Source organism: Sitophilus oryzae, unplaced genomic scaffold (assembly GCF_002938485.1).
Source record: "Sitophilus oryzae breed Bouriz unplaced genomic scaffold, Soryzae_2.0 scaffold_1297_pilon_pilon, whole genome shotgun sequence".
NCBI lineage: Eukaryota > Metazoa > Arthropoda > Insecta > Coleoptera > Curculionidae > Sitophilus > Sitophilus oryzae.
Genome location: NW_022145945.1, coordinates 9574500 through 9601007, shown reverse-complemented (window position 1 = coordinate 9601007; position 26508 = coordinate 9574500). Strand labels below are relative to the sequence as shown.

The 26508-nt window shown below is 32.9% G+C and overlaps 1 protein-coding gene across 3 annotated transcripts in view; it reads right to left on the bottom strand.

The window, feature by feature from the left end:
* Positions 1-710: 710 nt before the first annotated feature.
* The window catches only part of LOC115874730 (breast carcinoma-amplified sequence 3 homolog), a 29946-nt gene continuing 4148 nt past the window's right edge, over positions 711-26508 (bottom strand). For all 3 annotated transcript variants that reach the window (XM_030889996.1, XM_030889995.1, XM_030889997.1), the window contains 13 exons: positions 26299-26415; positions 26064-26239; positions 25526-26002; positions 21558-21746; positions 20214-20436; positions 16129-16294; positions 14375-14574; positions 11404-11675; positions 9443-9554; positions 9157-9268; positions 6150-6333; positions 5319-5373; positions 711-3176 (listed from right to left, as the gene is read on the bottom strand). In XM_030889996.1, the coding sequence (XP_030745856.1) occupies positions 1204-3176; positions 5319-5373; positions 6150-6333; positions 9157-9268; positions 9443-9554; positions 11404-11675; positions 14375-14574; positions 16129-16294; positions 20214-20436; positions 21558-21746; positions 25526-26002; positions 26064-26239; positions 26299-26415 (4256 nt within the window). In that variant the 3' untranslated portion in view covers positions 711-1203. The remainder of the gene's footprint in view (positions 3177-5318; positions 5374-6149; positions 6334-9156; positions 9269-9442; positions 9555-11403; positions 11676-14374; positions 14575-16128; positions 16295-20213; positions 20437-21557; positions 21747-25525; positions 26003-26063; positions 26240-26298; positions 26416-26508) is intronic.

The following is a 26508-nucleotide window of genomic DNA, read 5'->3' as shown; positions in this document are numbered from 1 at the left end:
TAATTTCATTCTTAACTTACAATAGCCCTAGTATATATACAGGGTGTCCCAATATTCCATGGACATAGAACTACTACGTATACCTCTATACAAACGTGCGTTGTTTGTCCGTTAGAGGGCATCAAACTTTAAAAACATAAACACATTTTTTCAGATATTTTAAGAACCGTTATTCCTATTTGACTGAAATTTTGGGTGTCTATGTTTTGCTAAGTGCTTTAAAATTTGACTTTCACAAAAAACAAGAAAAGCTACGAGAAGAGAGAAAACTACCCCCAACACCTACGTACAATTTTGTATAAATATTTTCCATTCAACCGACGACCGATGTTTTTTCCTAAAATGACCCTTCTAGTATTTACTACATTTTTTGTCTCTTGCAAAAAAAACCCACCGCGCATATTTTTTGGAAAAAAAATTATTTTTCCAAAGTTGATTTCCAAAAAATGTTTTTTGTCACATCAAGCTATGGAGCGCATAAAATCTATTAAGCTCTAATAATCTAGTTGGAAAAAATATGAAGTTTATGTTAGTATCACAAATTATATTTGGCCATAAGCTACATAAAAAGCTTAAAAATTAATCAATTTTAAATTAATTAATATTCAGTTTTATTTTTGTATTGATGCCCTCTAACGCACAAACGAAGCACTTTTAAAAGCAAATTATATGCAGTTAACTTATTTTGATTCAAAAAATACGTAGTTCTTCTATGTCCACGGAATATTGGAACTCCCTGTATATTTTGTTGGTCTGCTTTATAAAAATAAATTCTCCCAAAATGTTTTTCTCAAAAACTATGCGATGTGGCGTTTTTTACAAAGGACAAAAAACGAAGTAAATACTAGTAGGACCATTTTACCAAAATAAAATCGGTCGTTGGTGGGGTTGGAAAATATTTATACTAAAATTTATGTAGAGGTGGGGATATTTTTCACCCTTACGTACTTTTTCTTCATTTTTGTGAATCTCAAATGATAAAGCACTTACCAAAACATATAGGCACCCCAAATCTCACTCATATCGGAATAACGGCTCTTAAAATATTTTATTACTTAACTATGCTCTCTTGCGGACAAACGAAACACTTTCGTATAGAGGTAAATTGTGTCCAATGAACTAATTTTGATTCCAAAAATACGTAGTAGTTTTATGTCCAAGGAATATTGGCACACCCTGTATATAACCCTAAAATAAATAAATTTATCGTCTTCGCTTCTTTTTGCCACCGGTACGGGTTTGAGTTTTAGGATTATTTTCCACAACAATTCCCCCAGTTTTCCCTTCGTCTGAACTTTCCGTTGTCTCCACCGGCGAACTGCCCGACCCATTTTTCTCGTCGTCCGATGATTTTTCACTCAATTTCAAGAAGTCCGGAACTTTATTCGACCCTTGTGACAGTTCTTCGCTTCTGTCAATCTCCAACAAGTCGTCTAACGATGTCGCGAAGTTGTTGCGCTCTTCGGGAGTCTCTATGTCCAAAAGCTTCTCCGTGATGACGCTAGAGTACGATTTTCTCGGTATGGTTATAGTGTAGCTTTCCACTTCTTCGGCCTTAGTAACTTCTTCGTTCTCAATTATATTTAGTGGTTTTTGAGGCTTCGCCACGATGCAACTCCATGAAGTCTTTTTCGGCGGAGGCAGTATTATTTCGGTGGACACATCTGTCCAAATTTTATCAGAAAAGTCGTCTTTACTCTTATTAGAATCAGGACTACTCTCCTTCTGTACCGGTATTTTCACACCGAGCTTAGCTTTGGGTTTCCGCGTTTTCTTTTTTACTTTATCCTTTTTCTGATCGTCGATGTTGTCTTCCGAAGTACTGACCGTATTCCAAATATCGTCATTAGTAGCTTTTCGCACGTTCCATTGAGACGTTTCTTCAAAGTATTTCTCAACAGGTTCCAGAGGAAGCCCACAATCTTCAGCGTCCTCAAATTTGTCCACCTTCGATATGTTTTCTAAAGAAAAAAAGTTCTCCTCTAGGGGAGGAAATTCCGGATTGACCAGCTTCTCGTCCAAAGCCGGAAAAGATATGTCAGTGGAGATGCCAAGACCTTTCATAAGAATGCCCGTCGATTTAGAGGTATTTTCTTTTTTAAATGACTTGGTCTGACTGATAGTTGGGTATTCATCTGATGTTTTGTTGGTGTTTTCAAAAACTTCATCGTCTAGTTCTTTTTCCAGTTCTTGCTGGATTCTAGATGGGTCATAGTCGGCATAAGGTATTGCGTCTACTTCATCAACAACCTTTGGCTTAATATCCTTGTACGATTTTGCAGGCAGTTTCAAACTAACAGAATATTCCACGGGATCGTCCAGTTTTGGCAAGTCTTCAATGACCGAAGTATTCGTTTTGGAGTTCTGGTTTCTCTTCTTCGATCCGGTTCTGCTGTTCTTGGATACTTCAGAGGCCCTTAAAGGATCTGTCGTGGTACTTAGTTGTTTCGAATCGTTCCGATCTTGTTCCCGTTCTGAACTACTTCTCGATTCATCACTGCTCTTTTTAGAAGAATTTTTCGATTTTGATTTTTTGCTCGGCTTAGAATTAACTTCGGTAGGAATAGTTTTTATGTTACTTTGAAGAATTTCAGGTTCAATTATCGATGGTTCGATCCTTTGATAAGACTGAGATAGAGGGTCATTTACTGATTCAAGCATTTCAGATTTGTTACTGATTATTTCATTTTCTTTACATTTGGTTTGATCGTTCCTATTCTTTTTTCTATTAATACTTATATCTGAATTTTCCTTTTTAACCGCGACATTATCTGAAACTTCTCTATGCCTGACTATAACCTTCATATCGCCTTTAATGTCCTGTATTTTGGGGTCTTCCCACGAACTGGGATGAGGCGAGTCTCTGTCTAGCACTCTCACAGTCACCTCGGTGTCGGCCTTCAGACTTTTAGTCATGATATTTCCCGCGTGTGCGCTACTGCTCTTACAGTAAGCTAACATTTTGGGCGAAACCATGGGCCTGAACAGCGCCTCGTCGCAGTTCTCGTAAATAATATCGTCTTCGGGGACCGTAACCTCGGTTTCCTCGTCGGAAGACTGCACCGTGACCACGGTACCCAATGGATTGACGACTTTAGCGATGGGAGAGGGCGCCGGGAAGGCACGTCGCGCAGCTGGCGCCGGCGGTTTCACAGACACGATCACACACCGCCCACCTAGACAGAAAAAGCCAATGGCAGGTTACTGACATTTCTTTTATATGTGATTCGTGTTTCTATAGATATCGCTAAGAAGCATTATAGTTGGGTTTAAATGAGGGAGGGGTTGGGTGAGCTTCATGCGGCATGCAGGATTGTAATAAAAGGCTACACGTAACTTTTATTCAGTAAACTTTGTTAAGAGTTTGTCTGGATATTGTCTACGTACATGATTTACGTATTGTGCTCGGTCTTGTCAATTACAGTCACACAAGTATTAGGTATAGTCTATCGAGTGAACAAATATATGGCAGCGATAATTGTCTATCGTTTTAAGTCAATATAGATTAAAGCTTCATTCAGAACTTTGCAATTAGTGGAATAAATTAGTGGTTTCAATTACACTTTATACTTTTTAGTTTACGATCATTCCCAATGTCTAAAAAGCACAATTAAAATTAATAGAATATCCTAGCAACAGCTTGCGGTTATCAGTTGCATCCATAGAGAAAGCCTAATATTTTTTAGCTTAGAAAACAATAAACTTTTGATTTCTAACCAAAATTTTTGCTCTTGGCGGAAGATAATCAAAGACCAAAATGACATTCCTCGCAAATTTTAATAATAAGTATAATTAGTGGAAAAGTTATAACTTTGTTAACTTTTTCCACTAACTGAAAATTCTTACCACTAATTTTGACATTCTGAATGCTTACATTAAAACTAGAGGAACAAACTTCTATACTAATTGAAACCACTAATTTAATCCACTAATTGCGACGTTCTAAATGAAGCTTAAGTGATTATTTTTTTATCATTTTTGGATGTAGGTCTGTAGAAATCATATATTTTATCAATAGACAGACTATATCATGTTCGAGATTGAACAGGGTGTGTACGAATATCTGCAGTAAATATTGGTTTAAGAAAAAGTTTAAATTATGAGAGCGTTATATTTTTATATATAGAAAACTGTAAAAATCGTGAAATATTGACATTAGTAGCTTTTTTAAACAGAATGCTTTATATCCGAATCTTCAGTTAAATAGACAATTATTTATTTCCGATTTTCAAAACATAGTTGAAATTAAAAAAATAAATATGGTCACATTAACATCACGTTATAAATTTTGTTCAGGTCAGCCATGGAATTTACAATATTTTAATAATTCAAAATATTTTACATAATGTAAAATATAAGTATTCTTTTATGTGAAAATATTATATAAATTATATAAAAAAACTCATGTTTTTAAATTATTAAAATCTTGTGAATTCCATGGCTTATACATTTAGACATATGTTTATTTGTTATAATTTGTGTATTCGTTCATAACTACATTAAAATTGTTATCATATATCGTCTAGATCTCTCAAGATTCATGACATTCTATTTTTAAAAATACGATTCCTGTCAAAATTTCCCACTTCTGATAGCTTTTAGTTATTCCGAAAATAAGAATATGACGATTCAGACAAATAAATAAAACTTAATGATAATTTCATGTTTTTTCTAAAACCATATTTACGAAGATAACTATTAGTTATGTACGTGAACACCCTGTACAAAATAGCTTTTCACTGGCTATAAAGCATTTTTTCCAGTAGTTATTAATCAATATTAAATGAATAAAATAGTTACGTGTGTGCCTTTAAAATTGGAGTGTTAGAGGTGCTGAAACCAAAAACGCTAAAGCACTAAAATGTTATGAGAAAAAAAACTAGTTTAATGAAAGAGAGATTAATGACATAATAAAGCCTCTTTTTCACATAACGTGTATAGACTAGAGGTGTTCAGTGGCGCCTGCCTTTGGCTAATTCCATTTTTAGCGGATTAATGAACCACAACCAAAATGATTTTCGGAGTTTAATTGATTGTTAAAAACCGGTTAAAACGAAAGCAATTAATAGTTGGAGGTGTACATCATTTTATCGGGTGGTTAAAAATATAATTTTATAGTTTATTTTCAAAACTTAAAGTAGAACGTTTAAAATATTTTATTTTTTGTAAGAAGTTTACAAAGAATTTATAGAAAATATACCGAAAAGTGTGTTAAATGTAAAAAAAAACTGTATTTCTATTACATAATTTCTAAAAGTTAAATATGTATATATTAAAAAAGAACTAGTACAATAAAATCGTTTTTTTAAAAAACTTACCTGTATCTCTCGATCCAGGAGATTCAAGCATAGCATCAGCTAAGTCTTCTTTGATCTATAAAAAAATACAGTAAAGAAATCTACATAACAAAATCCTGTAAGTTAAATTGTGTCTAGCAATGATTGTATGTACAAATTATGGCAAGAATAATGGCAGGAAATAGATGTGTTAGCGCACTATAGAAAATTATTAAGAGTAAGAACACGGTACGACCAATAGTGCTGTATGCATGTGAAACGTGGACGTTCAATGCAACGGAAAGTTCGAGGCTAGAGATTTGGGAAAGAAAAATAATGAGGAAGATTTTTGGAAGAAAGAAGATAGACAACATATGGACCAGAAGAATAAATGAAGAATTGAAGCAGCTATATCGGGCACCGAGTATAACGGGAGTAGTAAAGACTGAGATGGCTGGGACACATTGAAAGAATGGCTGAAGCAAGAATTCCTAGTATAATGAAACGTGAAATAGGTGGAAAGAGAAGGACGGGTAGACCGAGAACCAGATGGAAAAAGGATGTTGAAGAGGACTTGAGAGGGACAAGAGTGGATGGGTGGAGAATAAAGGCGAAAGACAGAAACAAATGGAGTAAGATAACCAATCAAGCCATGAGCCTTTTAGGCTTTTAGACCTATTATATATAACGACTGTATATTTTATTTCTAGTACAGGGTGGTTCAATAGAGGACGTCGGAATTGGTCAAGATCAAAATCAGGGTCAAAATCAAAAATAACAATTTCCTCTTGATAAAAAGAAGAAAAAAAGAGCAGAACTATGTATCCGGTTGAAACATTTTAAACGTTGAAAAAATTAGCACAAAATATTTACCTGAGATTCACCTGCGGCACCCAATGCTTCACAATTTCGCCTGTATGTATCTAAAAGAGATTGCTCACTGCTACTTGCAGAACTAGATTCAATCAATACAGCGTTGGCTTTCGTTATGGGCATGTTTACCGGCTTCGACCTGTTCAAATCCAAAGGTTGGGCATCTGCCAGTGACATAGGGGTGCTAAAAACAGATGAAATCCATAAGATACGAGAAAAATTCATTTTCTTTTTTATGAAAGAAGACGACTGCGTCAGAATATTGATTAATTTCACGTTATTAATATTGATAATTTCACGAATTTTTCTTATACATACATGCTTCACTAAAATGGAAAAATTACTGAATTTATCGCCCAACATAAGATAATATCACAGAAAATCGATTATATTTAACCGTCCCTATCACACTATCTGTTTTTCTTATGTGTATATGTCATTTTTAAGGAATAAAATTTAGATTTTATGCCGAAAAACATTAAAATTGACAAAAATATTGTTTGTTTCATTAGATATTTATGGGATGTATTTACTGAGATACTAAGACTACGTGACAAACGATGTAAAAAAAGTGTAGTGATGGGATAATTAAAATTAAAAATCATTCTTAATTCGATTATGAAAATAATCGTGATCATCCTGGATGATTTTTTTTAATGAATGATCTAGTACCTATCTAATATGATATAATAGTAAAACTCTTTGCCGTTATCAAGAAACCAACAGAGAGTTAGAGAGACAAACAACCCGATTCTAAGTGTATAATTCGATTGTTTTGTCCTTTTTAACTTGCGAAGTGATGACAACACTGCCAATACTGTCAATTCGAATTAAGAATAACAAACGAGTTACAAATGATGAGACAACAGTCTTGTGCTGTAAGTGCAATCTCTAGAATTATTATAATATGGGTGGTTTATAATTCGATTATTGAATATTAAAATATGTAATACGATTTTTCAGATCACTAACAAAGTGAGGTTAACTGAATATATTTGACTTTTGAATGTCAAATATGTTTTTTGATGCTGCCAATTCAGTGTAGCTGTATTTCCAAGTAGCATCTTAAAACATTTTGAAATTTATATTTAAAGTAAATTCAAATAAATATAAGAAATAATATACAGGGTGTTCCGAACTGTATTGCGGAAACTTCGGTAGAATATTCTACAGATAAAAATAAGTAAAAAAGTACGTATGAATGTATGTCCTAAAATGCTTAGTTTCGGAGATATAGGGTGTAGAAGTTTCATTTTTATTTTCATTTTTTCCAAATAATTTCTAAAGTAACATAAATATTTGAATGAAAAATGGCGTCTGGGAGTTTTTTGACATGAGAAATTTGACTCTGATGTCAATATCACTCCTACTTGTAGAGGGCGTCACTTACATATTATTTAACTGGTTTGAATAATAATAACTTTTCGTCCGTACCTGTATAAAACTATGTACTGGGTGAAAAAATATACATTTACGACGTTTTTTATTTATCTCTTGGTAAAAATCGCTACGAGTAATGGTTCTCGAGATATTTCGAATCGAAATTATCAATACCTGTCGTCATTGACATAAATTAAACATGTTGACTATAACTATGTTGACTAATAGTTATTAAACTGAAATCATAAATTTGAAATGTTTTTGTGTCAAAAGTTCAACAGAAGCTTTTTTATCAACATTTTTTTCCAAGAAAAATTTATGATTAAAAAAAACAAAAAAGTTCCCAAATTTACTATTTCAGTCAAATAACTATCTACTCACAACATGTTTATTTTTGTCAATGACATGTATTGACTATTTCCATTCTAAATATCTTAAGAACGGTTGCTTGTAGCCATTTTTAACAAGAGATATTTTTGACGTAAAAAATCACCGAAATGTATATTTTTTCACCCAGTAGTTTTATACAAGTACGGACGAAAATTTATTAGTCCTAAAAACAGTTAAAACACATGTAGGTGGCGCCCCCTACAAATAGGAGTTATATTAACATCAAAATCAAATTTCTCATGTGAAAAAACTCTCAGATACCAATTTTCATCTAAATATTGACGTTACTTCAGAAATTATTTGGAAAAAATCGAAATAAAAATGAAACTTCTACACCCTGTATCTCCGAAACTAAGCATTTTAGGACATACATTTATAAGAACTTTTTTACTTATTTTTATCTGCAGAATATGCTGCCGAAGTTTCCGGAATACAGTTCGGACCACCCTGTATACATAGCAGTTAAATCTTGATCAAAAAATTTGTAAAGATATAACCTGTAAGTTTGCTTTCATGTTCAATATCGTTTTGCACAAGATCAAATAGCTCACACAGACTGTAGCATAGGTTTATAACTTAACCTCATTCTAAAAAGAAATAAAAAAATGCACCTCCTACGCGTAGAAACAAAGTTGTGTGTTGTGTGTAAAGCGGCCCATACATTATCAAACAAATTGCGCAACGCAGGCTGTTGCGCCATGAGTTGCCAATGTATGGTAGTGTTTGATGCGTTGCGCAATTGTTTGATGAGTTTCAAAAATGTTTGAATTCTTTTGTGCAACAGGAATGTTTGCGCAATACGTTGTGTATTGTAGTGTGTGTGTGTTGCGCTTCGTTGTGCAATATTTTAGTTCTTTCACCCAAATTCTTTGTTTTCTTTTTCGTTTTTTGGTATCATCGACATCATCTAGGGTATATACGATAATAATTGACGCAATGGCAATTGAGGACATGATTGTTTCTCAAAACTTTTAATAAAAAGTTTGATGAACATTTTACAAGTGCATGTGGGTGATGCTGTTGCGCAACTTGTTTGATAGTGTATGGACCGCTGAATCAGTTGTGCAACGCAACGTTGCGCATCGCTTCGTTGCGCAATTTGTTTGATAATGTATGGGCCGCTTAATAATTTACAACATATTTTTTTCCACAAAGTTTATAAGATCTAAGGATATAATTATAGGTATGTCGTAGTCGTCTTCTTTCATGTATAGAACTATTATATCGATTTTCTTACCCGCTGGTGGTAGTGTAAGTCTTAAAAGTAAACTGAGGACCCATCCAAAGTCGTCTATGAGGACCGGCGTGAGTTATAATTTCGACCTGAGACAACCAATCGTCGTCATTACCTATTAGTGATACTTTGTATTAAATGTTTTCCTTTTAGTTAAATGAAATATAATCAAAAAGTTTTATGATGAAGATCCAGCCACTGACAATACTGTAGGATAAGAGATTAAACTGTCAAAGTCAAAGCCTGCTTAATAATAAAACTTTTTGCCTAGGGTATGTCGTATACTAACTGTTTTCGGATTTTCTCTTAGCGCTGGGTATTGTGGAACCAAAAAATATTAAATTTTGATGAGGTACTGGAAGAGGTCTGTCAACGGAGGTAGGTTGCCGTTGCAATCTCCACTGTAAATAAGGACATTATTTATAGCCATAATCAATAAAAGACAAATATAATCAAATTCTTAACAACTTTTATCCTGCAGTTTTTCCGACGTTTTGTCACATAACCACACTTTTTTGCACTTGGAACATGGTTGGAACCCAAGAACAGTAAACTAATAGGATTGCTCATCCTCATAAGACGTACGTTCGCCTCTTCCCGCGCTTCAGCTGACAGTTGTGACGTCATTGTAGTCCTTGTCATGATAGTGTGTATTATTAGTTGCCTATGGTAAACTTATAAAAATAACAGCTGAGAAATTTTGAGTTAATTATTTTGTCAATTTTATATGTGAAAAAGGTGTCTTTAAAGTTTTTAGAGCTATAGAGTGTATAAATACGTTCATTTTGTGTTGTGGATTGTGACAAAGTGCTTACTAAGTGCCTACGATATAGTTTATTAATTATTTTAAAGCAATATATGGAAATACTCTAAAAAGAATGCTTGCAAAAGGTAATGTTGGGAACTGCTGTTCTTAAAAATGCATTATCCGAGTATTTAATACGATTTATACAGTTAATTTTCTATACTGCATACATATAAGGTGTTTAAATAAATAAACTAAATAATGAACGTTTTGTATTCGGCAACCAATAATGCACCTGTATGTATTATTGGTTGCCGGATAAGGACTAATAACCATGACAAGGACTACAATGACGTCACAAAGCGAGTAGTTTCCGCATGCATCTGGCGGACACTTTTGGCTGAATGAGCAGTCCTATTAGGTTAACTGTTCTTGGTTGGAACCAACTTTTACTAGTGAATGAACCAACATTTACCATTCCCAGGACGATAGCAGTGAGTTAGGTTAGGTTCAGCTAGCGCGGTTGCCACATGTAGAATATAAGGATAAATAAGGATAAGTTGAATAATAGGGAGAAGATAACACCTGGTGTAAATTCGCTTTGTTTTTTTGTGGTTAATCATAAATGTTTTGTTATCGTTGTAAAAAGTGCTGTGCGGTATTTTTCCTCTGGAAGAAATTTTCTGTGAAAAATTAAGGCACTCGCAAGAATGTAGTAGTGCTTGTTTTTCATTTTTGCAATATAATGAAGTCATAGCAAAATTTTTCTATATGCTAGAATACATGCTAGAAGTAGCGGGTTTGAAAAAAACGAATAACTCCCGTTGAAGAAAATTCGAGCATACTTTATTTTGTTCACGATGAAGAACTTTATTAATAAAACCTTGCACCAATAAGTAATCTTATATTTATGAATGTTTCTTTTAAATTGTTTTGTACACTTTAAAATGTTTACTATATTTTCCCTTTTAATATTTAGAAGGTTATAATATTATGACGTTATTTTCTATATTTTTTAATAAATATACTAAAGGAGTAAATTGTAATTGTAAGATAATTGATCAGCTTGAATATTAAGGTGATCCAATATTCTTAAAAGTTTTATTTGTTCTAACTTCCATCAACTCGCCCTGTACAATAGAATAACTTTTACTGGCAATCTTTAGTAAATGTTACTTTCACTAGTGAATGTTGACTAGGAAAAGTCGACAAATCTCTTTAAAATACCACATTCACTGGTCCAATACGTAATTGCTAGCAATTACGTATTGGGCTTTCTTTACATTACTAGTGAATGTTAAAAATCACTGAATTTTCGACTTACACTTTAACATTATATAAAGACTGCCCTATGAGAGGCAAGTGACAGTGACGGTTGTTTGACATTTTAATTTACAGATAGATCTTATATTTTTAAAAGATGACAGACAATTAGAATTTATCTGTGAAAAAAATACCATGTATCCTGTAGTTGTATCTATTTTGCATAAAATATGTATATGTACCTGGGCTTTAGCAACAACCGTCAATTCGATTGGTGACTCGTCGCACATCCTTTCCTTTGGTATACTGCTGGAACAGTGAGGCTCCAAATCGTACTGAACCAAAATACCGTGACAGTTCATGACAAATAGCGAATCCACGGGCTTAACAGTCTTGTTTACTGACGGTTCTCTTTGAATGGCTACCGAGTCTATCCAAGCTCTGGCAGAGGCAAAACAAGCGGTTATACGAAGAGCAATGTTGTCTTCAGAGGAAGAGGTGAGTCTTTGGCGACCTAGAAGATATAAATCTACTTGTAACTCGATAACTAGGTAATGAGTGTCCCATTTTAGTAGAAAATGAAGATTATATTGCTTATTAGTAAGTAAAGATAACAGTTTGCGGTCCGACCTACTGTTTTATGAAACCATAGAAGCTAGAAACAAAATTGCTATGCCATTTTTGTCGTTGTTTTAAATAGGTATAGTCTTTGAATAAAAAGATTAAAGAAGGAGTATAAGGCTATCCATGTATTCATACATGGTGGGCGGAAAAAGAACTCCAGGGTGGGGATCCTTGACAGTTCTGTCTGGCGATTCATTTGACACAATTGAATTTGATTTGAAAATTTTGTGGATTTGTCTACAGAGCTTATTTTATGTTATTTATTATTTATTCTACTACTGATAGTTGTATAAAGGTAGTAAATCTAGATGGAAATTGTAACAGAACTTAAATTAACACTGACACTATTGCGATTTATCGAAAAAGACTGTAAAATAGTTGGTTGTGTAGCGTGCGGTAGATCAAGGTAAAAAATCGAGTGAAATAGTGGAATAACTTTTCGCTAGTAAGTAACTATCTAGAAACCACGCGGAGTTATATTTACTTAGGCAGGGAATTAAACAGCCAGCTAGACCACTCTAAAGAAATCAGAAGAAAAATAGAAATAGCTAGGGCTGGTTTCCTCAACATGCGGAAGTTTTTGTGCCATCCCAGAATAGGTATACCAACGAGGCTAAGAATATTAAAATGTTATATATGGCCCCTACTTCAATATGGATGCGAAACTTGGACGCTAAAACAAGAAGACATCAAACGCCTTAATGCTTTTGAAATGTGGATGTATCGTCGGATGCTGAGGATAAGTTGGACCTCCAGAACAACAAATTGTGAAGTTTTAGACAGAATAAAAACTCGTCCACACCTAACAGGCACAATTAAAATCAAAAAGACTTCCTACCTTGGACATATAATGCGGCACTCAGAATATGAAGAAATACAGCTCATAATAGAAGGGAAAATCGATGGAAAACGTAGCATAGGGAGGAAAAAGAAATCATGGCTACGTAACTTAAGAGATTGGATCCACACCGACGGAAACACTCTTATTCACCAAGCTCTGGATAGAGAGTCATACGCCATATTAATCGCCAACCTCAACAGAGAAGGCACCTAGGAGGAGAAAGAGTAAGCAACTATATAATATACATATGTGTAGTAAACTGATCATTTATGAAATTCATTTAAATTAACTAATTATATATTTTTTCTTGAATTTTTGCTTTTATTTACTACTTGTCAAAGATTAGATGTCAAAGAATTTAGATACGTAAATTTGACTTACCTGCTTCAGTAGCGTATCGGATGTTTATGTTAATAAATAATTATTATAACTTATCTATTTTTATAAGAATTATATATTTTTATAACAATTTTAATAACTACCAACATTATTTGACAACGTAAAATAAAAAATATTATTACAGTTGAGAGTTGGAACCTTTAGTGTTACACAGCAAAATAAAACACTAAATAACGACAATACACCAAAACACTTTTACTTTTACTTTTTTTAAAGTAAAAGTGTTTTGGTGTATTGTGGTGATTTAGTGTTTTATTTTGCAACGTAAAATAAAACAACAAATGAAGGGTACAGGGGAAAAACGGGCTAAGCCAAATTTTATGATTTTGAGATAAAGCAATTTTAAAGTTCACTGCAAAAAATACAATATTTCAATTTAAAAATTCTTTTTTACCCATATATTCCCTAACTATCTCGGATCTTTGAGTCATAAAGTTTTCGCTTTTAGAAAAAAAATTGACAGAAAAATCAAAAATTTATTGGTAAATGGTCATGACTTAGCCCCTTTTTTTTCCTGAATTTATAACACTTTTGTATTTTGAAGTATTTTATTTCACTCAATAACCAGATTTATACCTACATAAATAATATAGAGAAACAGAACAAAAACTAGAAAATAATCTTCGTTATTCTGACATTGATCCGATCATCTAAAATGGAAAATTAATGTTTTGATTTGTGTAAAAAAGTAAAATTTTTTTTCGCCTTGAAATTTGTTTTATAGGAGAGGTCACCAATTTTCTAATTAATTTCCAATTAATTAGCTTCCTTTCCACAAAACTTTTTTAAACTCTGCAAATTGGCAAAATGATTAAAATGGCGACTAGAACGCTATCGAATAGGCGCGTAAAAACACGACCCGTTTTTGCTCGGTACCGCACTTGTCACGTTATTCCCCTGTACGGGATATTTTTCTTGTTTAATGTCTTCTGACTTATCGCGTTATTGCCATGGAAGCTATCTTTAGAACAAAATTTAACATATTTTCTATCAAATGACATCAATATCTCAATTTCGCTAAAAATTGACTTAGCCCGTTTTTCCCCTGTACCCTTCAAATTATTGAGTCTACCCCACGTCTACCCTACATCATAGTTTTACACTTTTTAAATAAAATTAGAACGGCACTGACAAATCGGAATTTAAGTCGGCCATACTTGAGTCTAATCGCGGTTGATCTAAGTTTTTTGATATGCTCCTTCCTTAATATTTTTATTCAAAGGGTATAGTATTAAGATAGTATATATAATATATAGTTTTGCCTAAATATAAAAAGTGTATAATTACGAACCAAACATTTCAATAAAGTTTAACCGTAAAGTTGTTAAAAAATGTAATCAATTAATTACCTTGGCGTGGAGTGGCGGTGCCTACATTCTGCATGTATACAGGCTGTCTCAGTTGAGCCAAGGGACTGATGACTGTGGGATGGGGAAAGGGAGCAAAGCGGGGATTGTGGTAGGGAAAGTTTGAGCTGATGGGATTTTCGAACATAGACACGGGGCTATTAGAACGACCTTCAGCAGTCAGTCCAGCTGACCTATGAAACCTGTAAACAATATTGAGTTTTAATTAATTAAAATATAAAACGTCCATGGTTAAGAAAGGTGTGTAGAATTTTAACTTTCTACTATAATTTTTATTTAAATACAGAATATGAATCATATACTCTATGTAGCTTTATCATTTTCAACCAAAAGTATAGAATAGACAGGTTTACAAAATTTAATAAATTGTATAAGACTACTCCAAAGTTTTTTTACATAAAATATGTATGTAGTTGGAATACAGTAATATATTTATAGAAATATTTTTGAATTATAAACACAAAACATCCCCCTTTAGAACTTCATCTGTCATGTTAAGAAATGAAAGTAAAGAAAAAGCGCCTCTCGTGTTTGTTCGCATACCAAAAATTTCAATTAATGCTTGTATATATTTTAATATATTTTTTAAATTTACATTTTTTTAATTGTAAAGTAATATATTACATTTAAATGGAATATATTACATAACAATTAGGTATGTCAATTACGGGTTTGTCTTCTAACATTTTTTAAATAAAACAAATTATAAAATTTCAATATATGTATATTTTGCCGTAGATATGAAAAAAGTAAAATATAAAATGGACAAACGCTTACTTACATTGCAATCCAAACGCAATATTTCTTTATCACAAATAAAAATATCCGAAAACAGTAAAATCCCTGAAACTTCCGCAGCTGATAACGGGAAAACTAAGAAATATAACAGCACTTTTTGTTTTGAACCTGCTTATCAAAATTACGCTGTATACTATTATGTTTTTACTTTTGAAATAATATAAAATATAACAGAACTGTCTAATTACTAATTATAACTTGTGAATTTTAATATTTTAGCTATCTCTGACAATAACTAACATTTTGTTATCAAAATGACATTTTAGATGGCAACTGACATATTTGTGAGGTTCAAGTTAACGTTTCCTTTCTGCTGCAATGGCTAAACTGAACGGGACCTACTTGTTTACGCAGAATCCGAACCGCGGTCCTCGGCCATATCATGGTCAATGGCCTACCGACTTAGGAAGTGTCTATTAACTCTTACTCACGAGATATCCGATCTCATCCGGCCTTGAACCGGCGAGAATGAGCAGTGTGTATCAATAGATTTTACACTTTTCCCTTTTGGACAACAGCACGATGCAAAGTTTCGAACCGGTCACCCGTCCATCCACTAGCATCGCCTTACGTCGCTTAACTTCGGTGTTCTAATGGGAACCGGTGTTTCGACGTAGCTGGGCCGTTGCCCATCATATTTGTTATAATATTTTAATTTTAAATATGTATGCAATATAATTTAAATTAATATGATGCTTTATACTAAGAAAACATTTATACATTCACAAAATACAAAAAAAAACTAATAATGTAGTTTGAAAACAATGAAAACTGAATTAAAATTAGATGATTAAATTTTCGCAATTTTTACACCATTTGATGACCGGTGGCGCCTCTAGTGTTTGTTTGGACGATTAGTCTTTTGCTCCCGTTTATGGCCATTAAAGAAAAAGTTCTAAAGGGGGATGGTTTGTGATTATAAAAAATATTAAAAATACCTTGACATCTTATTGACAACGTGTGGCGTTGTATGCGTCCGCACACCTATATTTCCTCCATACGGAGTAATGGGAAACACGTGAGTGGTTCCCCTAAGTGTCGAAACAGTCACCCATCGAGAATCGAATGAGAAACACATATCCTGTACCTTCGCCGACGTATCACCTGTATGAAAATGACCAAACGTTATTTCTAAGTTACCTAACGTTAACATAGTCTATACAATTTTCCTTCAACATTACGTCATATTTTATATTGTCGTACCGCTTCTTTCACTTGAAAACGAGATGAAAAAAATTCTGGGCGTCATTACTGTATTTCGTAAATTACTGTACATTTTTTTGTCGTTCTAGTAACTACATATACATATATTTATTAACTAAAGTAGGTTATGGTCCTATTGATGGATATTGATCAGTATGAAAATTAAGGATCGACAGCGTTGTAAATTAAAATTCAAATTGTTTCGTTTGTTATTAAACTATTAGTAAAACTACGCCAAAAATTATATATTGAAACACAACAAAAATTAATAAAGCTTCATTCAGAACCTCGAAACTAGTGAAATAAATTAGTTGTTCCGATTACACTTACTACTTTTTAGTTTACAATCTCTCACAATGTCTAAAAAATCAATTGAAATTAATAGAATATTCTAGCAACAGCTTGCGGTAGTTAATTGTATCCATATAGAAAGCCTAATATTTAGCTTGAAAAACAATTAACTTATGAGTTCTAATCACAATTTCTCTTGACGGATGATAAGCAAAGGCCAAAATGACATTTCTCGCAAATTTTGAAGAATAATTAATGGAAAAGTTAAGCTTCATTCAGAACCTCGCAATTAGTGGATAAATTAGTGGTGTCAATTACACTTTATATCCATAGAGAAAGCCTAATATTTAGCTTATAAAACAATCACTTATTAAACTTCTGATTTCTAACCACAATTTCTCTTGGCGGAAGATAATTTAAGGCCAAACGACTTATATAATAATAATATAATATAATTATTTTAATTAATTTTTTTTCTCACTCTTGGTGGTATATTCTGACAGACGGGTGTACATTACCAAGTACTGTCAGAGTTTCTATTGTTTTAAGAAGGAACGGGTTATGTTTGTGGTTTTAATGATTACTGCTTTTTGAGCAAATGTGTGAATATGTCCTTTTAAATTTAAAATATCGAGATTTTCTTTAAATTTCCTGTGTGTGAGGCCCGTACTAGATATAATATAATATAAATAATATAAATGGTAGGATTTTAACTTCTTTTTGTTGCCATATTCGTTCTACTTCCTGTCTTAGTGGAATATATTTGCTAATTTTTTCTTCATATTTCTTTGTTATGTTGTTGTCATTCGGAACACTGATTTCTATTAGATATGTCACCTCTTTTTTTAGTGTTAACGTTATATCAGGTCGATTGCATGTTACTGTCTTGTCAGTATGGATCGTTCTGTCCCAGTAGAGTTTTATAGTGTCGTTTTCAAAGACAGATTGCGGCGTGTATTTGTAATAAGGCTGTTCTTCTCGTATACATTTATATGTTTTTGCTAATTCTTGATGTATAATACGCGCAACAAAGTCATGCCTTAGAGTGTATTTCTGTACCAGTGAGTATTTTACAACCATTTGTAATATGCTCTATAATTATTATTAATTAATTATTATTATTATTAATATAATCTATACTAATATATAAAATCCTTAAGTGACTGACATACTGATTAATCACGATCCTGCTCAAACCACTCAACGTAAGAAGCTCAATTTTGGCATACAGGTTGATGAGAAGAGATTTTTCAAAATTCCAATTCCAAGAGGGTGAAACCACCCCTCAAATATTACAATATTTTTTATTTAAAAAACGGTAAAGTTTCCGAAAAAAACGCTTAAACACGTATATTTTATTTTGTGTTTTTACATATTTTAAGATTTTTTAAAAATGTATACAGGGTGTTTCGAAAAATCTGGTCATTGATTAATCACGATCCTGCTTAAAGCGCTTGACGTAAAATGCTGATTTTTGGAAAACAGATTGGGTTTAGGGTGTAGAGGTTCGACAAGAAGGGATTTTTCGAAACTCGAATTCTAAGGGGGTGAAACTATCCCTCACATATTAAAATATTTTTTATTTAAAAACCGGTGAGTTTTTCAGAAAAACACTTAAACACGTATATTTTATTTTGTTGTTTTACATATTTTAAGATTTTTTATAAATTTATACAGGGTGTTTCATAAAATATGACCATTGAGTAATCATGATTCTGCTTAAACTGCTTGACGTTTAAAGCTGATTTTTGGCAAACGGGTTGACTGTGGGGTGTAGAGGTTCGATAAGGAGGGGTTTCTCGAATCTCAAATTCCAAGAGGATGAAAACGCCCCTCAAATATTAAAATATTTGTTATTTAAAAAACGGTTAGTCTTTCGGGAAAACGCTTGGACAAGCATAATTTATTTGGGTTTTTTACATATTTTGAATTTTTTTAAAAAATCATACAGGGTGTTCCAAAAAGTTGGGTAATTTCTTAACGACGATTCTGCGGAAACTGCTTTAAGTAAAAAGCTTATTTTTGGCAAACGGATTTTTCGAAAGTCAAATTCCAACGAGATGTAACTACCCTCAAATATTACCAAGTTATATAATAATATCGTCATATTATTTTTTCTCATGCTGACAAATGTGAGAAAATTTAATCCAGTTTGTATGTTGATGGAAATTCTTGCTTTGCTTTATCATCACCATTACAAATGATTAATTCGACGCGAACGAAGTCGCTGGTATACGATAGTATTATATATTATTATAAGTGTAATCTTCCATTTGGGTGCTCAAGTGTTGCTTTTTGTAATAAACAAACAAATTTTAAGGACATCTCTTACATTTCAATAGTGAGGTTAAGTCGCTTCTGTCACTTTCACTTTCGTCCAAAAATAGTTCGCGAAGCGTTCGGGTTTCATCAAGTAGTTCATAGTCCTCAAAAGGTCCAAAAACAGTTCTAGAATTCAAACCACTGCGCAAGTAGTTCTGCGCAGTGCGAGACGATTCTAGGACGGTTCTCAAAAACGAACCCGAATAAAGCTAAACACACACTGGTGCGATCACGGCCGCGATCACGATCACGATCAGCGCAGCGATAACAAGAGCGATCATTCTCTTACAACACGAACGCGTTCACGTTCATGGCCGTACCTATATGTAGTGCGCCATCCTGTAGGTATACATATGTAGGTACAAATTAAAAATGTGAATTATGTATACCGGAAAAAAATCATTCTTAAATATTTACCTATAATGTTTAAACTTAAACAATAAAAATGTATACATTTGTACTATCCAATCCAATTGCAACTTCAATTTTGTCTCAAACTTTTTATTTTTAGTTCTATTATTTTTGTAACTTGGATCGGATAAATCATATAGAATTTTGTGTATTTTTACAGCCTTAATTAGCTGCTCTGTTAACTCCATTTCTAAATTGCAACAAGAAAAAACACACAAAAAACGGAAAATTCCTATCAGTTGGGTCGCGATCAAACTCGACAAGTTGAATCTGATCACCACCGCAGAATAGAACGCCGCCAGGCCGCTTCATCTCCAAAACTCGATCGCGCTAATGTGAAACCAGTGTGCGTACAGCTTAATTAGTGGAAAAGTTAAAAGTTTGAATGTTAAGAAGGGGAGTTAATCACTGCGAACTTATAAATCTATTGTGTAAGTTTGATAACTTTTTCTACTAATTGAAAATGTCTACCACTAATTTTGACGTTCTGAATGCTTACATTGAAATTAAAAGAACAAACTTCTACGCTAATTGACCCAACTATTTTATTCCACTAATTGCGAGGTTCTGAATAAAGCTTTAAGGACAAAGATAACCAACATATTATGAATGAATATTATGATATTGAAATTAATAACACGTTAAATTACTAATTTGATGAGTGAATGTAAGTACTTGAAATTTTCTAAACAATACGAATTCTCAAACACATCCTAAAAACGGATGTTAGTTAACTTAAAGATGACGTAACATTGAACGCTGGTTGTACAAAAAGACTTTATAATAAATTAATCACCTCTGTGAAGCGTGTATAAATGGTGGACGGCTGCCAAAGCCGATCCGATTGGGTGAGGTTGAATCCTAAACAGATGAAAATCGTGCCCTCTTTTGTCGGCCGTAAGAAGTAGCATGCCGCAAGGTCCGAACTGCAACCAGACTATGGCTTCGGTGTGCGCGACAAAATGAGCCACTATAGCCTCTGGGTGTAAAGATCCATCGGCGTTTTGTGTCGTGGGGCTCTGCCATACAAAATTAAAGTTAATATCGAATATTAAAACCAGGATGCAAAAAAATCATGATTTAAAAAAAAAACAAAAAAATCGATTTTTTTAAATTTTAATCAGTTTTTTTTTATTTTAATCGGATTTTTTTTATTTTAATCAATTTTCTATTTAAAGTCCTATCCTAAATGGCTAAATATTTGTAACTCTACCCGATATTGACAATATTAACATTTCTACGGCGCAGGTGTCGTTTTTTACACATCGGTCACCGATATATTTTATTCTGTAAACTTTGCCGATGCCCATATTTACGCAAAAAAATCGGCCGCTTAGATCAAAGGGATTTTTTTTGGAAATATGATGTTAATATGAAGATAATGACTGTCTTAAGTCGAGAATAAAATTAGTACCATCTAATATTCAAAGTGCAAAGTACTTATTGCAGAACAAAATGTCGGTAGAACTTTGGAATGAACTAGAAGATAATTTGGGGAAGGCGGAAATTAGCTTCATAAACATTCAGCTGTTTCACAAAAGGTATAAAACAGCCTTGACTCCAGCTTATCTTTTGAAATTGATTAGTCCTCGGGAATAAAAATATAACCTGACATCAAAAGAAACTAGTCCTGCACTAGAGTTTGCGAATGAAATGTATTCAAATACCGGATTTCTGGCACTTCACAATTTCAAAATAAATCTCTGCCATTTAGAAGTGTAATGGATTCACATGAAATAACTTCAAAAAAATCGGTCTAACATTTTAATAGATGAATCGATATTAGGGATATCTCGATATGTGTTATATGTTTATATTTTACAATTATTTTTCGATCTATTAAAGTATTTAAAAGTTACAACAGCAAGTGTAACTTAACTGCACTTATCTGATGAATAGATGTAGGGTATAATATTTGACATAGGAATACTTTTTATAGCTTTATAGGAAAAAAAATTTTAATTTTTACAGTTATCTTTCGATTTATCATAAGTTTTTAAACAAGTTGATTTTTTTTAATTTAAATCCATGATTAAAATAAAAAAATGCGTTGATTTAAATCAAGGTGATTTAAATCATTGCACCCTGATTAAACTGTCACCACACTGTATATTAACAAAAAAAAACAATTCATAAATACCTCAACGTCTAAAATCGTCACGATGCCTTTTTGAAGTACGTCGCTTGAGCCTCCAGCTTGAGGACTATTGGGGGAAGTTCCCAATTTGCTCATCTGATTCCCTGTAAGGCTAGACGCCACTACATCACCTAATTCTCGAAGACCACGACCGAGTGATTTAGCAGCGTGTAAAACGGTTGCCGTGTAGCTCTGCAAATTAGATAAATTATAAATATAAAGGGCCCGGCAATAGTGCGTCGGGCATATGTAGCTCCTATAATAAAAAAATTAGGAATTTCAAGAATTGTATCAAAAATTATTATCACCTATCAATAAAAAAAATATTTAGGAGTATTTTTTTCTTATATAAATCATATTTTGTTTTAAATAAAGGCAAAACAAATGGGGTTTTACATTATTATCTAAAAAAAACTAAAAGAGAGATCATCCACAATTCACAATAGGAATTAGTTGTTTTTTAGTAAAAATCAACTATGGCCCTGTTCCCAGAAGAATCCCTGACTAGTCAGCGCGTTTCTTATTGGTTGAAATGTGTAGAAACCAGACTAACAATCAGGTTTCTACGCATTTTAACCAATGAGAAACGTGCTGACTAGTCAGGAATTCTTCTGGGAACAGACCTTATATTTGATATCAATTAAACTTCTAGTTACGTAATCGAGGGCGCTATTTTTAAATTCATTGTTGCCAACCATGGACATATTTCGGCGCCGGGCTGACTAACTAGAATTTAAATTTCGCGCTGGGGATTCAGGTGGTAGCTCTGCTGTAAAAAATGTCAAGTTGCCGCATTTATTTATTTATTTCCTGTTAATTTTCCATTGTCATTCGTTTTGACAATTTAGTTTTGTATTACGAGTTTTTGGTTTAAATAAATAGTGTTGTGATACTTTAAGCTTAAAAATGTTTTTCAAAAACAAATTTGAAACCGTTTTGAAACTAAAAAATGCATGAGAGTTAGCGTTCTTCTTTAGTGTGTTCTGTGTTTGGTACAATGACTAAAGAATCCAAGGACAAATAACACCCGAGAGCAAATTGTGACGATGCCATCAAACAGTGCCGTGGCACATATTTTTCTTAACCTAGCTGTTTGAAGCAATATTTATATTTTTTGATAATTGTTTTGACTACGCCTATGGTGTATCATCCTAATTAATTACGAAAAAAACGTATTAAAATGTTAACAAAAGGTACAAAACTAGTATCGACGTATAGAACATATCAAGTACATATAGATATTAATTGAAATTGAAGAATAATTATCGAATTCAATAAGAAAACGCTAAAAAGTTGGAATGGACTGTTTATTTACCTATGAAACGTAACTCCTGGCTCTTTCTTATCGCTGCTGCTTTTACACTTGAAAGCTGAACAACTTATCACCATTATAATAAAGTTTATTACAAAGTTTACTACACACAAACTATTAAAAATCGCTAAAATTGTCGCTGGTGACCAAATGATGACTCATTGTTTGCCACCAAAACAAAAAAAAGGTCACAAATTCTGCTGCAGCCCGTATAGGGGCGTTACATGTCCTTATATTCTTTAGTCATTGGTTTGGTATGAACTGTACCTTCAATGTTTGGAGACTAATTTTGTTTGTTATATTCAGTAAAACCAAAAAAGGTCTTACCAAAAAAATATGCTTTTAAAAAATTTCTGGTAAAGAATACTACTTATAAATGAAACGTCAATTTGCAAAACCCGTCTTATCCCCAAAATGATGTTTCGAGGTAATATGCAATAACTGTTTTAACAAACGTTTGAAGCGTTATTTTACAAAAAAGTGTGTTCACGAAGTGGAATCATTATTTTGTATTTCCTTTTTTCTAGAAATAAAATTTAACATTTAATTTTTAGAGAGAAAAAACACAAAAATAATTTGGATAAGGCGAACTTTTGCAGTATAATCCATATTGCGGGTTTTGCTACAGCAAGATATATTTGCATCCTAACTTGATTTTTTTGATATGCTATTTTATTAAAATTAGGTAAAGATTTGAAGTTGTGAATGTGAAGTCAGTATAGTAATATTATACTTATGTAAAAAGTAAAAAGTCTATAAAAAAATGCCGGATTTGCAACAATAATGAAAATAAAAAGCAAAACATAAGATATAGATGGATTTTGCTGCAGTAACATAATTTATAGTGAATTTTATATAGGATAGGCTACTTCTGCTGCAATTTGGAACTATGTTTATGTAGATTTATTGTCCACTATTAATATATATGTCATCATGCCATTTTTTTAAATGTATAAAGCCGGTCCCACACGATATAAACCTTCCAACGTTGGACACATGGACATTTGCCATATCGTGTGGGAGACACACTTGCCAATTATGTATAATGTATAACATTGTCGAAAACTGTGTCAAATGTTGGTTACAGGCGTCCAAAGTTGGTTCCAACGTTGGACGCCTCGTGTAGGACCGGCTTAAGGCGAGTTTTGCAACTTGACGCCTCAACAATAAAATATAGCTAAAATATTTAATTAGAAAATATTTCGATATTAAAATTAATTTGTAAATACAAATCATACATAGTATTTGTTTTCAGCTTTAACCTTAGTTTTCATTAAGTATTTGAACTCGTACTCATATCTAGTTTAATAACCCATTAAGTATAATAATTATACAAAAATCAGTGTTTTAGATATATAAAAAATAAAACATACTTGTTGATATAAGGTTCAAAATACGATAACAGCAACAAAACGTTCAACGTACTCAGAACATAAAAAATATAAAGTTAATAAAGGTTTTATAATGTAAATATAAATAATTTCACACAACACAAATTTTGATAGATTAGATTAGTTTTGGAAATAATCATAAATTGTCGTACGTCGAATAGAGTAAACAATAAACTTGTTGCAATGTTTATTTAAATATACTTATAATGGATTTAAATTACCTGGCTTTGTTAATAAAAACTTAATAAATAACGTAAACCAAGGTTTATGTGACTAAAACTAATATACTTAAATATATGACAAAGCCAGTATTTTAATATTATTTCAATGGCGATCAACAAGAACGGTAAATGGAACTGCGTGAAATACAGAGCGGGAATGTTCTGATTTCTGCCATATGGGGCGCTGCTGTCCAAAATTTTTAAAATCAACAGAAACACACCAAGCCTATGAACTATAATCAGAATAAATAAAAATACTCATCAGCAATGGTAATATATTTTTTTCTCTTCTTCCCAATCAGTGGAAATTACTTTAACCAAACGTTACAGATAATTTTCGAACGTTCGAGAAGCAGCCACTTGGAGATATATAAGCGAAACCGCGCTCAGCAGTTTAGTTTAGTTTTGTAATACAGCCAGTTTTTGAATAGCAAATAGTGAATTAATTAGCGAAGGTGGCAGAAAAGTTAGAGTAATAGTAGTTGCATAAGTTATGTGTTGTAATCAGTATAAATTGTGTATATAGTGAGAAAATAAACTCGTTAAGTATTTTATCGTGAGTTTAAATTAATGGACCCACGGAATCCGTAACAATGCATGTTTTTCGCGATTTTCCCTCTTCTCGGACAGTTTAGACTGTTTTTTCTAATGCACCTTTATCGTACTGAAGAAAACTCCCTTTTACATAAGGCTTCATGCTTGAAAATAACCAAAACCTCATAAATCTCGGGCTAGTGTCTGACCTTTCAAATATATTAAATTAAGCGTTGACCAGTGGTCGGACAACTTTTATTTCCTTTGATCTGTTACCTATACCTTTGATCTGTTACATTACCAAAAACTCATGTTTCATTATATTTCAAACGAAAGACAGTAGATATTACATAACAATTATCAAGAAAAAGAGTTATTTTTCTAGTTAAAGCAATATTATATACGAGTTTATCAGACACATAAATTTAATATTAAAATATGAGTTTAAATTAGTGGATCCACGAAATCCATAACAATATAAAAAATATGAGAATTCCTAAAATTGAAACTCACCTGAACGCCTTCCCCCTCATTTCCACCGCTACTTCTTCTAGAAGCAACTAGTTTCTTGTCCCCAAACGCCAACCATCTAGAACCCAAAGCCACAGGATTCTGCTGGATTCCCGGACTCAAATAGCATCCGGTAACTGTGTGCTTGTCTTCCAAGGTAAAAGCATCAAAAATGGCAATTTTCTCGGGGAAGGAAATTATGATTGATCGCCGATTTGCCAACACGTCCAAAATTTGATTTTTGAATTTAATTTGCTTAACCTGTTCTCCTGTCCTTATAGAATAAAAATTTAACGAACCCGTCGGTGAGCTATGACTGGCTACATCAACCAGAGCTAGTAATGGTCTCTTTGCCTCAAAAATATCCCTCTTACTGCAGTCTACTGCAAAGGGTGTGGGTAGGATCCTCAGCACCTTAACTGACCCGTGGCGCCAAGAGAACAGTTCCATTGCCTCTCCGTTGGGCGGTATAGTCCATACCTTTAAATATAATTTTAGGTAGTACTAAAAATTCCAAAACTAAAAAATTAATGATTTGTACCTGAACCCCTGTTGTATAACCTAAAACTAATGTTAAACTTGAAGGAATTGGAGTTTCTGTATTAAGGGAAAAATTTGATTCATCAAAATCCAGGTTTTCAAACTGGGCCCATTGGATTTGGTCTTTTACGTCAAAGGTATCGGTACCAGTTGCTGGTACAACGTCATTGATAAAGCCTTAAACAAATAGTAAGAACCCTTAATATATTTACATGAAATAATACTTGAAAATTTACCAGCCACACTATCTAAAATTGTTGGATCTGTGACTGGCTGCGGATACACAGTACTATGCATTGATGACGCTGATTCCTGGCGCGTATGACTTGGGGAATCGGCCGACATTTCACTATCTAAAAAGAAAATTTAATAAAGCCCAGCCTAAACATCACATTTTACCTATTAGGTAAAACGGATTACACACTAGAAGTTTTTGTATTTATAGC